The 16,481-nt window shown below is 41.4% G+C and overlaps 1 protein-coding gene across 1 annotated transcript in view; it reads right to left on the bottom strand.

Moving 5' to 3' along the window:
• TMC5 (transmembrane channel like 5) overlaps nucleotides 1–16,481 on the bottom strand; it is an 81,747-nt gene that overhangs the window by 51,937 nt on the left and 13,329 nt on the right. The window contains exon 2 of the mRNA XM_018041009.1: nucleotides 2,910–3,723. Within this exon, the coding sequence (XP_017896498.1) occupies nucleotides 2,910–3,667 (758 nt within the window). The 5' untranslated portion in view covers nucleotides 3,668–3,723. The remainder of the gene's footprint in view (nucleotides 1–2,909; nucleotides 3,724–16,481) is intronic.

Below are 16,481 nucleotides of genomic sequence, written 5' to 3'. Positions count from 1 at the left end.
AATTTTATGTATATATCAATTCCCAGGCCTCACCCCAAACAACTAAATAGAAGCTTTGAAAGTTGGGCCCAGGATTTTTAAGGCCCCCCGGGTAGTTAGGTAATTATGAGCATCAGCCAAGGTTAAGAACCACTGACCTATAGTATAGGGCGGAGGTAGGGAGAAGATGGGCTTTCCAGGTGGCTCAGTGGTAAAGAACTCGCCTACCAGTGCAGGAGATGTGAGTTCGATCCCTGGGTTGGGGAGATTCCCTGGACAAGAAATGGCAACCCACTCCAGTATTCTTGCCTGGGAAATCCTATGGACAGAGGAGCCTGGCAGGCTAGAGTCCATGGGGTCGCAAAAGAGTCGGACATGACTTAGCAACTAAACAACAATGACAGAGAGGGGATAGCAGAAGTGGGAGGAGGCCAGTCAGCCGGGGCTTTGGCTGGCATCTTACGTTAGCGCAGCACATCCTCATTCTTAAGGTACCATAAGTGAAGTGGCGGAGTCTTTCTCCCAAAGGTTATGGAGAACCATGGAAGATAATAAACAAGGGAGTGACAGGTCAAAGGCATATTTTCAATGATGAACCAGGCATTGGGGGATAAGACCAAGAGGACATTTTGACCTAGTCCTTTTAACCCTCCTGTTTAGGTTCTGAAGACATTTGATCCCACTACACACCCAAATCCTATATTTTTGTTCTTGTTTTTCAGTCACTAAGTGATGTCTCACTGTTTGCAACCCTATGGACTGCAGCATTCCAGGCTTTCCTATCCTTTATTATCTCCCAGAGTTTGCTCAGATTCATGTCCATTGAGACAGTGATGCCATCCAACCATCTCATCCTCTATCACCCCTTCTCCTCTTGTCCTCAATCTATCCCAGCATAAGGGTCTTTTCCAATGACTTGGCTCGTCACATCAGGTGGCCAAAGTATTGGAGCTTCAGCTTCAGCATCAGTTCTTCCAAAGCATATTTAGGGCTGATTTTCTTTAGGATTGACTGGTTAGATCTCCCTGCAGGTGAAGGGACTCTCATGAGTCTTCTCCAATACCATAATTCAAAAGCATCAATTCTTTGGCGCTCATCCTTCTTTATGGTCCAACTCTCACATCCATACATGACTACTGGAAAAACCATAGCTTTGACTAGATGGACTTATGTCAGCAAAGAAATGTCTCTGCTTTTTAATATTCTGTCTTGGTTTGTCATAGCTTTCCTTTCAAGGAGCAAGTGTCTTAATTTCGTAGCTGCAGCCACAATCTGCAGTAATTTTGGAGTCCAAGAAAATAAAATTTGTCACTATTTTCACTTTTCCCCCTTCTATTTGCCAGGAAGTGATGGGACCAGATGCGATGATCTTAGTTTTTTGAATGTTGATTATCTTTTTAAGGTAATTATTGAATTTGTTACAATATTGCTTTTTTTTTTTTAATGTTTTGGTTTTTGGGCCTCTTCATCGAGAGGCTCATTGGTTCCTCTTCACTTTCTGCCATAAGGGTGGTGTCATCTGCATATCTGAGGTTGTTGATATTTCTCCTGGCAATCTTGATTCCAGTTTGTGCTTCATCCAGCCCAGCATTTCACATGATGTACTCTGCATATAAGTTAAATAAGCAGGGTGACAATATACAGCCTTGACGTACTCCTTTCCTGATTTGGAACCAGTCCCTTGTTCCATGTCCAGTTCTAACTGTTGCTTCTTGACCTGCATACAGGTTTCTCAGAAGAAGGTAGTCTGGTATTCCCATCTCTCTAAGAATTTTCCACACTGCACTGTGAGCCACACAGTCAAAGGATTTAGCATAGTCAATGAAGCAGAAGTAGATGTTTTTCTGGAATTCCCTTGCTTTTTCTATGATTCAACAGATGTTGGCAATTTGATCTCTGGTTCTTCTGCCTTTTCTAAATCCAGCTTGTACATCTGGAAGCTCTCGGTTCACATACTGTTGAAGCCTATCCTGAAGGATTTATGCTGAATGCATAAATATTACTAGTAGAAATAGTACAAACAAAATAAAACTCACATTGGTTAGAATTTCACATAGTAAATTTGTTACAGGTTACAAATAGCCTGAAAAATAAATAAAGAATCACATGCTGTTGGCAACATGAACGTTGAGAAACTTAACGCAGGAAACATTAGATTTGGTAGAACTGTCACCCAAGGTTAACACTGTTAATGACCCAAACTGTACCTAATAAAATTTGTCAATGACTAAAACTGATGGAAGATTAAAATCTTCTTGACAAAATTTAGATCTACAGAATCTGAATCACGAAAAATTAGACTTAAAAAAACCTCCTTAGAGGAATTCCTAACAATGGCAAAAACTATAATCAATACAACTTGATGAAAACAACAGCAATGGAGAAGATCAATGAGCCAAATCTGCTCTACACATGGAAAGTGGTCAATTCTGGCAATAATTTCGGCAAAATAAAGATGAAAGTGGAAAAAGTCAGAAGTGGCTCAATCACCTTGTATAAAAATAATTGAGTTAAATGGATTCCATGGTGTTAGATTTTTCAAAAGATTTTCTTGATTAAAGTGCGTTCCTGTTGATATAGTTCTGGTTAAAAGGTTTGGGTTCATAATTATCACCTTAACCCTAATCTCATTGGCGAAGTAGCAGGATCAAAACAGTGAGATCTAAAGGTCTTGCAGGGACTAGGCAGGAAGAGATAAGAGACTGGGAAGGATGTTATTCAAGCAAGAAGTGATGAAAGATTATCAGTTAAGAGCATGAAGCCTCAGGCTGAGAATCCAAGGCCCAGTGAGGTATACAGGTAGGGGTGAAAGTTTCACCATAAATCCAGGTCATCATATGTGTCCTTATCCCAATTAAGTTAGACATTAATTGACTTAATGATCTAACCTTCATCTCCCATCCCCACTGGAGGGAGATTCCAGCACTTACTGCCTGGCCATTTCTGGGTCCTCTGAAGAGCCATAATCACGACCATTCTCAGCACCTGGGTAATTAGGCTCTCCCCAAAAGTCTGGAGAGTTCCGATAGTCCTCAGCACCCGGATAGTCTGGTTCTCCAAAAAAGTGTGGATGGTTAGATTGACTTTCAGCACCTGGATAATCAGGCTCTCCCAGAGAGTCTATGTATGCCTTGACTCTGGGGCTAGCATGTTCCAGATTCCTTCTGGAGCCTGGATGGTTTGAACCGGCTCTGGGGCCAGAAGAGTTCAAGTTTTCCTCAGCTCCAGGGTAGTCTGGTTCTCCCACGGAGCCGAGATAATCTTGATTTATTCTGGAGCCTGTGTAGTATCCACTGCCTTTGGAACCAGGAAAATCAGGATTTCGTTGAGACTGAGAGTAGTCTGGCTCTCCAGATGAGCCTGGCTGGTATGGATTCCTCTGAGATCCAATATAATCTGGTTCTGCCAAAGGTTTGGGATAGTCTGTCCCTGCAGAGTATGGATAGCTCCTGGTGCCAGCATAGTCTGGATTACTCTGAGATCCAGGATAATCTGGTTCTGCTAGAGACCCAAGATAGTCTCGACTTGTTCTGGACTCTGCTGGGTATGGGCTGCTCCTGGTGCTGGGTTCATCTGAGTTGTTCAGAGGACCTGGAGTTTTCAAATACCCCTGAGTATGATTTCGAAACCCAGAATAGTCAGGGTAATCTGGGTCTTCCTCATAAGCACTATTCCTGTAGGCAGACATGTTTACTCTGGAGCATTAAAATGCATCTGCAGTTATTCAGCAATCTCTTTCTTTATCTGAAAAACAAAAGGAAGAAAACGTCAGATTTTTTTCCCTTTCTTCCCTGCAATAATTGATGGTTACCTTGCAGTATCTGTTCTTTTTCCCTTCCTGGTTAGGTACACAACTGTCCAAAATAGAGACTATATCTCCCAGCCTCCTGTGCCTCTAGGTGCAGCCATGAGAGTGGGCAATGAGATGTGGGCAGAAGCGGTATGTATTACTTCTGGGCTGTGCTGTTAAAGAGAAGGGGTATTCCTCCCTTTCTCAGTCTTCCCACTTCTGTGGACTGGAATGTGGAAATGATGGGGTGCCATCTGGGCCATCTGTGGATGGTGACTGCAGCCATGAAATCAAAAGATGCTTGCTCCTTGGAAGGAAAGCTATGACAAACCTAGACAGCGTATTAAAAAGCAGAGACATAACTTGGCTGACAAAGGTCCGTCTAGTCAAAGCCATGGTTTTTTTTCCAGTAGTCATGTATGGATGTGAAGCCTGAGTGCCAAAGAATTGATGCTTTCAAATTGTGGTGCTGGAGAAGACCCTTGAGAGTCCCTTGGACTGTAAGGAGGTCAAGTCAGTCAATCCTAAAGGAAATCAACCCTGAATATTCATTAGAAAGACTGATGCTGAAACTGAAACTCCAATACAAGGAGGGGAGAAAATTTAAAGAAAGAATTAATAGGATTGTGGATTGACCTGATACGGGAAGGGTGAGAGCTAAGCAAAAGAAAAGTTGGAAATAAATTCCACAGTTTGAGCCAGCATGATTAGATAAATGGTGATGCTTTTGAAAGAAGCAAGTAGACCACTTTTAAAGTTCAGCCAATGTTTACAGATTTATCTCTATATAAAAACGAAAAGGGTTAGACTTTTTGTTGAGTAATCAGAGCTGAAGAATTAACCTTCTGCCACTGTCATCGACAACCTTTTCAGCATAGCAGAAAGTTTTTCATTATTTGTGTCCCTGTCCAGCATCCACTTCTCTCTTTTGTAGTAACATTTTCCCTCTCAATTCATGTCAGCCAGGTGTAAATGTGTGCCCCAATCAGAATTATTTGCTTCTTGGCCACAGTGGGTTGAGTCAGAGCCAGTAAGACTCAATTCTGGGAGTTTTATCAGAAATGTTGAAAAAGAGAAGCTCTCTCTTTTGGTTGGACTTGGGACTTAGGAAGTTATAAGCCTGAAGCTGCCAGAGGTCACCAGGGAAGGAGGCCTGCCTGAGAGCAGTGCCAACAGCAAAGAGAACAGAACCAAGAGATAAACAGAAAGAAGGATCAAATGCAACGACATTGTTTAAGCACCTGAATCCAGCCGTGCCTGAAGGCAGCCAGCCACTGGACGCTTGAGCCATTACATTCCCCTTTTGACTTACAGTTGATGGGGCTGGGTTTTTGTCATACATAAATGAAAGAGAATTTCAACGTATTTTACAAACAGAAACATTCACACAAACTGAGTGCTAGAAAGGCTAAATGCTGGGCTTTACGGCAACTTATTTTTCATAACATGGAAAATGAACTCATTTACTTATGAAATTAATATGTATTTAAGATTTAGGGTTTCCATGGCCTACTAAAACCTTAGCTATTACTATTACATCTAAAAACTAAATGTGCCTACTAAATCTAAGAAAATAAATCCTGGTACAATACCAGCCTAAGAGAAAAAAGTATGTCCACCAAAAGGCGATGGGAGTGCTCATAGATGCTTTTCTTACATAAACACTCTACAGCAGTAACAAAGACTGAACTTCTGTGCCATGCAATGACATGGATTCATCTCACAGAGGCCATGATGATTGAAATTCAGATACAAAAGACTACAGATTGCATAGTATTTATACAAAGTTCAAGAACAGGCAAACTATATAATGGAGCTAGAAGTCAGAATAGCGATTAACTTGGGGAAGGGAGGAGATGGGAAACAATATGAGTGAGCAAGCTTCTGGGATTCTGGAAATGTTCTCCTCTTGATCTGGGTGGTGGCTACATGGTGGCATGTGTGTGCACATCAAGGACACGTAAGAACTGTGTGGGTGCATGCATGCTCGGTTGCTCAGTTGTGTCCAATTCTTTGCAACCTCATGGACTATAGTAAGAACTGTGTACCTCTCTATAAATATACAACCTCTTACTCTTAAAAAGAAAAAGAAAATGAGAAAGATCTAAACCAGAAACCATACCGTGAAACCTTCTATTTCCCCTTCTATTTCCTTCTAATTATACTAGTTGAAAATAAATGAATGGCTCTAGCTCACAAACATTACCAGTTTTCTCACATATGCATCACAGAACATCTGAGTGGATGAAAGCAAAAACTAGCTGACAACAGGACACGTTATCTGAATTGAATCATCTGTTGATGTCATTTCAGTTCAGTTGCTCAGTCGTGTCAGACTCTTTGTGACCTCATGAACTGCAACAAGCCCGGCCTCCCTGCCCATCAGCAACACCCAGAGCTTGCTCAAACTCATGTCCATCGGGTCGGTGATTCCATCCAAACAAGTCATCCTCTGTCGTCCCCTTCTCCTCCTGTCTTCAGTCTTTCCCAGCATCAGGGTCTTTTCAAATGAGTCGGTTCTTCACATCAGGTGGCCAAAGTATTGGAGTTTCAGCTTCAGCATCAGTCCTTCCTATGAGTATTCAGGACTGATTTCTTTAGGATGGACTGGTTGGATCTCCTTGCAGTCCAGGGGACTCTCAAGAGTCTTCTCCAACACCACAGCTCAAAAGCATCAATTCTTTGGTGCCTAGTTTTCTTTATGGTCCAACTCTCACATCCATACATGACTACAGGAAAAACCATAGCCTTGACTAGACGGACCTTTGTTGGCAAAGTAATGTCTCTGTTTTTTAATATGCTGTCTAGGTTGGTCATAACTTTCCTTCCAAGGAGTAAGCGTCTTTTAATTTCATGGCTGCAGTCACCATCTGCAGTGATTTTGGAGCCCAAGAAAATAAAGTCTCTCACTGTTTCCATTGTTTCCCCACCTATTTGCCATGAAGTGATGGGACTGGATGCCATGATCTTAGTTTTCTGAATTGAGTTTTAAGCCAACATTTTCACTTTCCTCTTTCACTTTCATCAAGAAATTCTTCAGTTCTTCTTCACTTTCTGCCATAAGGGTGGTGTTATCTGCATATCTGAGATTATTTATACTTCTTCTGGCAGTCTTGATTCCAGCTTGTGCTTCATCCAGCCCAGCATTTCTCATGAGGTACTCTTCATATAAGTTAAATAAGCAAGGTGACAACATACAGCCTTGATGCACTCCTTTCCCAATTTAGAACCAGTCCATTGTTCCATGTCCAGTTCTAACAGTGGCTTCTTGACTTGCCTATAGATTTCTCAGGAAGCAGGTCAGGTGGTCTGGTATTCCCATCTCTTGAAGAATTTTCAAGTTTGTTGTAATCCATGCAGTCAAAGGCTTTGACATAGTCAATAAAGCAGAAGTAGATGTTTTGCTGGAACTCTCTTGCTTTTTCAATTATCCAGTGCAGGTTGGTAATTTGATCTCTGGTTCTTCTGCCTTTTCTAAATTCAGCTTTAGAAATATCTGGAAGATCTCAGTTTACATGCTGTTAAAGGCTCACTTGAAGGATTTTGAGCATTGCTTTGCTAGCGTGTGAGATGAGTGCAATTGTGCGGTAGTTTGAGCATTCTTTGGCATTGCCTTTCTTTGGGATTGGAATGAAAACTGACCTTTTCCAGTCCTGTGGCCATTGCTGAGTTTTCCAAATTTGCTGGCATATTGAGTGCAGCACTTTCACAGCATCACCCTTTAGGATTTGAAATAGCTCAACTGGAATTCCATCACCTCCACTAGCTTTGTTCCTAGTGATGCTTTCTAAGGCCCACTTGACTTCACATTTCAGGATGTCTGGCTCTAAGTGAGTGATCACACCATCATGATTATTTTGGTCGTGAAGATCTTTTTTGTACAATTCTGTGTATTCTTGCCACCTCTTCTTAATATCTTCGGCTTCTGTTAGGTCAACACCATTCCTGTCCCTTATTGTGCCCATCTTTGCATGAAATGTTCCCTTGGTATCTCTAATTTTCTTGAAGAGATCTCTAGTCCTTTCTATTCTATTGTTTTCTTCTATTTCTTTGCATTGGTTACTGAGGAAGGCTTTCTTATCTTTCCTTGCTGTTCTTTGGAACTCTGCATTCAGATGCTTATATCTTTCCTTTTGTCCTTTGCCTTTCGCTTCTCTTCTTTTCTCAGTTATTTGTAAGGCCTGCTCAAGCATTTTGCCTTCTTGCATTTCTTTTTCTTGGGGATGGACTTGATTACTGCCTCCTGTACAATGTCCCGAACCTCCGACCATAGTTCTTCAGGCACTCTATCTATCAGATCTAACCTATTGAGTCTGTTTGTCACTTCCACTACATAATCATAAGAGACTTGTCTATGTGATGCTGTGCAATGAAACGGGTAGGAATCAAGCCCTTGGCATCGGGTTTAGTTTCCGTCTGCTAGCTGTGTGGACTTGGGCAAATCGATTTACTCAATCTCTTTGATCCTGTTTGCTCATCTATCCAATACTGAGTAACAATGCCTCAGAGAGTTGGAAGGAGTGAACAATATGGGGCGCATAAAGAACTGGCATCGAGGAAACATTCACTGAATGGAAGATATTATTTACCACTATTTTGATTTATGTGTAGTGAAAACCCTGGCAGCTTTCACGAGAAAGAAGCCTTGGTGGACAACAAAAGTCAGGCATTCCATTTGCAGCAACATGGAAGGACCTAGAGATTATCATACTAAGTGAAGCAAGTCAGACAGAGACAGACAAGTGTGATGTCGCTTACATGTGGAATCTAAAAAAATATGATACAAATGAACTTCTTTGCAAAACAGAAACAGACCCACAGATATAGAGAAATTTATGGTTACCAAAGGGGAAAGGTATGGGGGAAGGATAAACTAGGAGCTGGGATTGGCAGATACAAAATACTATGTATAAAATAAATGATAAGATCTTACTGTATAGCACAGGGAACTATGTTAATACCTTCTAATAAGTTACATGGAATTCCCTGGTGGCTCAGATGGTAAAAGAGTTTGCCTTCAATGCCAGAGACCCTAGTTTGATCCCTGGATCAGGAAGATCCCCTGGGTAAGAAAATGGCAACCCACTCCAATATTCTTGCCTGGAACATCCCATGGACGGAGGAGCTTGGTGGGCTACAGTCCATAGGGTTGCAAAGAGTCAGACACAACTGAGCAACTCCACTTTATTCACTGTATGTATAGGCTACGTATAGTTGAAAAGAATCTGAAAAAGAATGTGTGTGTGTGTGTGTGTGTGTGACCAACCTAGACAGCATATTAAAAACCAGAGACATTACTTTTCCAGCAAAGGTCCATCTAGTCAAGGCTATGGTTTTTCCAGTGGTCATGTATGGATGTGACAGTTGGACTATAAAGAAAGCTGAGCACAGAAGTATTGATGCTTTTGAGCTGTGGTGTTGGAGAAGACTCTTGAGAGTCCCTTGGACTGTAAGGAGATCCAACCAGTTCATCCTAAAGGAGATCAGTCCTGGGTTTTCATTGGAAGGACTGATGTTGAAGCTGAAACTCTAATACTTTGGCCACCTGATACAAAGAACTGACTCATTTGAAGAGACCCTGATGCTGGGAGAAATTGAGAGCAGGAGGACAAGGGGCCGACAGAGGATGAGATGGTTGAATGGCATCACTGACTCAATGGACATGAGTTTGAGTAAACTCCAGGAGTTGGTGATGGACAGGGAGGCCTGGTGTGTTGCAGTCCATGGGGTCACAAAGAGTTGGACATGACTGAGCGACTGAACTGAACTGGTGTGTGTGTGTGTGTGTATGTGTGTGTGTGTGTGTGTGTGTGAATTCATATATAGAAACCAATACAATGTTGTAAAGCAACTTATACATCAATTTTTTAAAAAGGCAGTCAACTAGGACATAATTTTAAAAAATAGAAATCTTTTATAACAAAGTAGAAGGAAAAGAAATTCTACCATATTCCTCAGTTGACATAGTGACTGTAAACGAGAACTAAATTTTGGTGTGAGCTTCTTCTTAGTTCAGACTGGAAGAGAATCAATCATACAAGTTATGTGATACTCATTTCTTGTGAAAAAAAGGAAGTATATCAGTTTTTCAAGAAGTCAATGCTTCTCCTCAAGATGAATTTCTGAAAAAAAAAAAATGTGTCTCAAGGACCTTCTAAAGGGATCAGTTGACCCCATAATATAGCTCAGGGTCACCAGCAAAGAGCTCAGACCCTCCAGCAACTCCAGGACAAGCTGTTGGGGCTGGGAGTGGGGAGTGTTGGGGGGAGCTCTGGAGTCCCTGCAGGTCATTGTAAGGTGAGCAACCCCCTTCCATAAAGGCAGTGGCATTGGGCTATTTTTGGCCAGTGGGCTGTGAGCATGTGTTACTTCAAAGCAAAAGAATTTAAGAGTCAAAAACACAACCTTCTAGTGCCTTTCCCATGCCATGGCAGCCAGTGACATTTCAGATGGAGACCCGTTCTTCACCCATAGACCACATAACTAAATGGAGCACAACCCACCCCCAATAATCCGTAATAGCATTTCATGGGCAAGAAATTAACTTTCCGGAGTTAAGCCATTGAGATTTTGAGTTTGTTTCTTAATGCAGCAGAGTCTAGCCTAGCCTGACAATACAAGATCATTTAGAATCTTTGACAAATATATCTTTGTGTATTATATGAATATATATATTTGTGAATATATTCATGAATGAATGAACTGTTGGCTGATCACATATAACATCTGTCTACTTATCTATCAATCATTTATTTATTTACCTGTTTATCTCTATGTGTTTATGAATATGTATTGTATGAACATACCTATTCATACAACACACACATTTAATACATGTATTCATAACATATTATGAATATATAAGCTCATGAATATATTCATATAACACAAATATGGATAGATAGACACTATATGTGATCAGCCAATGAGTTTCAATCTGCTGTTACAATTCTCTGTTCTACTGACGTCATTTGACAGGAGTTTGTATAGTGCGCTTGTCTTTTTCACAGACCAGGCACAAATATGCTCTAACCACTACCACCTGGTGGGACAAGTCCCTAAATAAGCAAAGAGATAAGCCACAGAAAATGACTGAAAGAAAAGAGAGAGGAGGAAATGACTACAAGGAAATAGTCTTGAGCTGACAGGGAAACTAAATGGGAGTGGTCTTCTGAGAAATTTACTCATAGTTTCCTACTAAGTATTAGAGGTACAAATATCCTGTCCTTTCCAAGGAAAAATTTCTCTTTGTGCCTTGGAAGAAGCTCAAATACATATGCATTTTCCTTTTTATTGAAATATAGTTGCTGTACAATATTATATGTTACAAGTGTACAATTTCAATTGTTACACTGTATTTTATAAAATATGAGTTTTAGATTTTATAGAGTATATCATATATTCTTTTGCCTCTAAATTTTGTTGCTCTAGTATCTTCCCAATAAAGGCCGTTGAATCATCTATCCTGAGTCCTCCTTTTGACATCCATTTAGGTTTTCCTGCTTCACGGTTTCACTGGTTTTCAGTCACATTCCCACACAATTATATGTCTTTTGAATCTGTTAATTGCAGGCTCCCTATTTGATCTTGCAAGTCTCCTGGTTTGAATGGGTGATCATAACCACCTTGCATTTAGCTAGTCCAATAATGTTCAAGGGATAAACTACATCCTAGAATCTTGATAAGGTCACAGACAGGCTATTTATCTGGATCTCTACTGCCTCTTACATTTCCCAGACTTAAACCAGCATAAGCCACAGCAAGCCACCTAGGATCTTTGTTCTGCAGTCACCAAAATGACCTCACAAAACAGTGACATGGAGTCATTAAGGCCAAGCTTTATGTGTAATGAGAAAAAATGGAAACAATCCAAAAACCCACCAACAAGGGATGGATCAAATCAGCGACAGCACACCTGCATAATGGAATATTGTGGAGCTAAAAAAGAACGCTCTGGATCTCCATGTTCTGGCAGAAGACAGCCAGCTTTGTATGGCTCTTCTCTCTAATCTCCTTTTCCCGTCTCCTGCCCAACCCCACGCTAGAATCACGAGGCAGTCGTAAACTGCACAAAGGTTAATTTTGCTAATCAAGGCCAGTTATTAGCCGAAAGACAAGGGAAGAGAGGACAGAGCCTTGTAAAAGCTCACTTGACCACCATCAAACGCAGGACATCACCCCCTAAGGGGCAAAATGAGGCCACAAATTCTCATTTCAGCTCAATGTTCTATCTTCTGATGGGGTGAACTTTGTTGTTTCCACACGAGACAACCTTTCAACCTAAATGAAACCGACATGCTTATAAATGGTATAAAACACATACAAATTTAAGATCCACAGTCAAAGTTATTAAAGTGAGTCTGTAGAAATTTTTAATTAGTTCCAAAGAGCCACCATCATTTTGATTTAAATCAACCAAATTTTTTAGGTTTTTCTTTTTTTGGGGGGGGGTGGTGTTACATTTTATTTTGCTAACTAAAGACATTAAAACAACAACAGCAACCATGACCTACTATCACTGTTATTTCATAAAACATTTTATAGACAGTTTTTAAAAGGAAAAAATCCCAATCTAAAAAGGAAGAACAGTCCATTTAATTAAATAGATTAACTTTCTTAAAAACTTACATCTCTATCCTCGTTTTTCTCACTTTGTCCCAAACGAATGCAAACTTCACACACACCGACTTGGCATGCAGATGACGTTGGAACTACAGGGTCAGATGGATGTGTGTTTTCTCCCCCACTGGCTGTTGATAGAAGCTGGATCCAGGACGATTTCCAGAAGGTTATAGTCCTTAACATGAGTCTGAAGTCTAAAAATGCCCTGCTACTGATTGCAGGCCATACATCCTGAAAATCAGATGACAGAGGACTTTGACTTCTACAAGAGATGGTGTCACACCACACCCCTTACTGGTGCGTGTGAAGGAGGGACATGCTAGCTCAATGCCTTCTTATTTTCTTTCCTCTTAAGACTTTTAATTGAAAAGCAGAGACATTACTTTGCCAACAAAGGTCCGTCTAGTCAAAGCTATGGTTTTTCCAGTGGTCATGTATGGATGTGAGAGTTGGACTGTGAAGAAAGCTGAGCGCCAAAGAATTGATGCTTTTGAACTGCGGTGTTGGAGAAGACTCTTGAGAGTCCTTTGGACTGCAAGGAGATCCAACCAGTCCATTCTAAAGGAGATCAGCCCTGGGTGTTCTTTGGAAGCAATGATGCTAAAGCTGAAACTCCAGTACTTTGGCCACCTCATGTGAAGAGTTGACTCATTGGAAAAGACTCTGATGCTGGGAGGGATTGGGGGCAGGAGGAAAAGGGGACGACAGAGGATGAGATGGCCGGATGGCATCACCGACTCGATGGACGTGAGTTAGAGTATACTCCGGGGGTTGGTGATGGACAGGGAGGCCTGGTGTGCTGCGATTCATGGGGTCGCAAAGAGTCAGACACGACTGAGTGACTGAACTGAACTGAAGACTTTTTAAAAATGGACAACAATCAAGTATAGAGAACAAAAGAATAAATACTACCAAACACTGATCTTTTTCATGTTAATTCCAGATTTATGCTTATTTTCTCAAGGAAATAAAGCATGATGGTAAAATGGAAGCTCTCAAGCTTCCCCTCAACCCAGTTTTCCACCACTCTCCCCCTCCCCCTTTCTCTGTCCAGAAGCCAGCACGATTCTGAATTTGGTTGGTGATTTTCCACTTCATATTGCTTATATGTTGACCACTGTTAGGGGTTGGATTATGTCCCCAGTAAAAGATATACAAGAGTACTTAACCTTTGGTATCCCAGTTTGTGACCTTATTAGGACACAAGATCTAACAGGTAATCAAGTTAGAATGAGGTCATTGAGGTCCGGTATGACTGTTGTGCTTGTTAGCAGGGGAACTTTGGACATGGCCATGCACACAGGGAGGGGTGTGTGGAGAAACACTTGGAGGATACCATGAAGATTGGTGTTCTCCTGCCTCAGGCCAAGGATTGCTAGAAGCTGGAGGAGGCAAGCAAGGATCCTTCCACTATAAGCATCGGAGGGACCATTACCCTCCCAACACCTTGATTTCAGACTTTCAGCCTGCAGAACTGTGAGACAATACATTTCTGGTAAGCCACCCAGTCTGTGGTACCTTGTCAGGCACTGTTAAATTCCACTGGGAAATAAATCGGCCGTTCCCCCTCCCCACCTTACCCCTGCGTTTGAGAATGGCTAAGTTAAACTGACATTAACACAGGCAATCTAAAAAAGGGCTTTTCCAGCTCTCTAAGTTCATGAGATAAAGAAAAATTTGCAGGAAAAAAGGAAAGGAAAGGGAAACAGAGGTGAGATCTTTTCATTAAAGAGGAAGAAGTGGACATTTTGTATGATTAGGAAGTGAAGGGATGTATCAATACTTTTGAGACATAATAGCACCTGCCTGCTCGGAACCAGGCGGCAGGGGCGTAAGCTTGCTCAGTCTTCACTCATTTTGGCGGGGGGACTCTATATCCTCTCATTTTGTTGTTGTCCACACTAAGTAGCGTCCAACTCTTTGTGACCCCATGAACTACAGCACACCAGGTTTCCCTGTCCTTTACTATCTCCCTGAGTTTGCTCAAACTCAAGTCCATTAGTCAGCAATGCCATCCAACCACCTCATCCTCTGTCACCCCCTTTTTCCTTTTCCCCTCAGTCTTGCCCAGCTTCAGGGTCTTTTCCAGAGAGTCAGCTCTTTGCATCAGGTGGCCAAAGTACTGGAGCTTCAGCTTCAGCATCAGTCCTTCCAATGAACACTCAGGGTGATTTCCTTTAGGATTGACTGGTTTGGTCTCCTTGCTGTCCAAGGGACTCTCAAGAGTCTTCTCCAGCACCACAGTTCAAAAGCATCAGTTCTTCAGTGCTCAAACTTCTTTTTTCCAATCATTTAAAATCATTCTCAGTTACAGGGGTTGCATTTATGGAGGGTAGTTTGCCAAAATTTTATAAACACGCTGGCCTGTTTTTTCCTGGGTCATGGCCGTCGTACATGCTGTTCCCTCCACCTAGAATGCTTTTCCCTCCACTCTTGGTCTGGTTAACTCCTCATCTTTAAGGAGCCAGCTTCAACTCTGCCTTCATAGAGAGGCCTCCCTTATGCCTCCACATCCAGACAGTTCTCCTTGTGTTTCTCTCATAGCATCCTGCCCCCTTTTCCATAGGACTTACCAATTTGTAATTATATATTAATTGTATGCACTTATTGTTGAAAATGTGTCCTCCATTGACTGAGAGCTCTGTGAGGGTCAGAGGTGCTCTGTTTTGTTCAGTATCTCCCCAGGATCTAGCACCATGCCTGGCACATAGGAGACGAGGGAGACACTCAATATCTGTTGAAGGAATGAAGGTATGTTGTCCCACAAAGTTCTCATTCATTACATGCATTGCCTGGAGCCTATCTTGCTGGCAGCCAGTAGGAGGGCAAACCAATCTAACTGGGATCTGCTGGACCATCCTGGGAGAGTGGGGAGTGCGGAAAGATTCATTCAGACCTTCTCAGGCCTGGGTCCACTGTGGCCGCAAACACATCCCATTTATAAACTGAGGGTTTCAGATCATCACAGGGATTCTTGAAAGGAGAAATTTCCTCATGGAAAATAACAAGATTTTATTATTTATTATCTCCCAGCGATAGCTCCTTCCTTTTTATTTCTTGTTCAGGGATTCAAGTTAATAACTACATCATCTCATTAGCGCTAGTGATTCTTCAACAACTCTCTGAATGGGCCACTGTCTCTTTTTCAATGAGGAGAGAGCAAACCTCAAGTTTAGAACCTTCATGAGGCTACAACTTATGACTAGACTCTAACAATTTCACTTTTAAATTAACAAGCAACAAAATATTTGGGATATGTAGTTCTGTGAGCACATGCACAACCATCGCAATCAGGATAGACAGTTTCATCACCTTAAACTCCCCGCTGCCATTCCCTGAAATCACCCCTCCTCCCATCCTTAGCCCAAAAAGGGTCTGTTCTCCATCCCAATAGTTTTGCATTTTTCAAAATGTCATATAAATGAAATCATACAGAATGTAGCCTTTGAGGTGCTCCTTTCACAATCTAGAATTTAATCACATGGTTTGGTTTTCCCTGTGTGTGTGTGTATGTCTGTGGGCTTCCCTGGTGGCTCAGACGGTAAAGAATCTGCTTGTAACGCAGCAGACCAGGGTTCGATCCCTGGGTCAGAAAGATTCGCTGGAGAAGGGAATGACTTCCCCCTCTAGTACTCTTGCCTGGAGAATTCCATGGACAGAGGAGCCTGGCAGGCTACAGTCCATGCGGTTGCAAAGAGTTGGACACGACTGAGCAACTAACACTTTTCACTTTTTTCATATATGTCTATAAATACATATAAAGGTAAATAAATATAATAATGTCTATAAAATAAATATGACTATATAGTCACCTATATCTATAAGCAAGCGATACAAATTTTTAATTTACAATAATGACATTTCCTTTTAAAATAAATCTATTAGTTAAAAAAAAGATAAATAATAACATTCATAGTACAAAAGGGGGGTAACAAGAATGAAGGTGGAATGCAAATGACAATATTTAGGGAAACAACGGACATTATACAAATAATATAATTACATACTCTCCTCTTTCCCTCCACATGCATTTGAAATACCAGTCATAATTCTAAGAATTCCTGAAAGGGAAGGAAAAGGAATTCAAAAA

This window comes from Capra hircus, chromosome 25 (assembly GCF_001704415.2).
Source record: "Capra hircus breed San Clemente chromosome 25, ASM170441v1, whole genome shotgun sequence".
Lineage (NCBI taxonomy): Eukaryota > Metazoa > Chordata > Mammalia > Artiodactyla > Bovidae > Capra > Capra hircus.
This window is presented reverse-complemented; position numbering and strand designations above follow the sequence as displayed.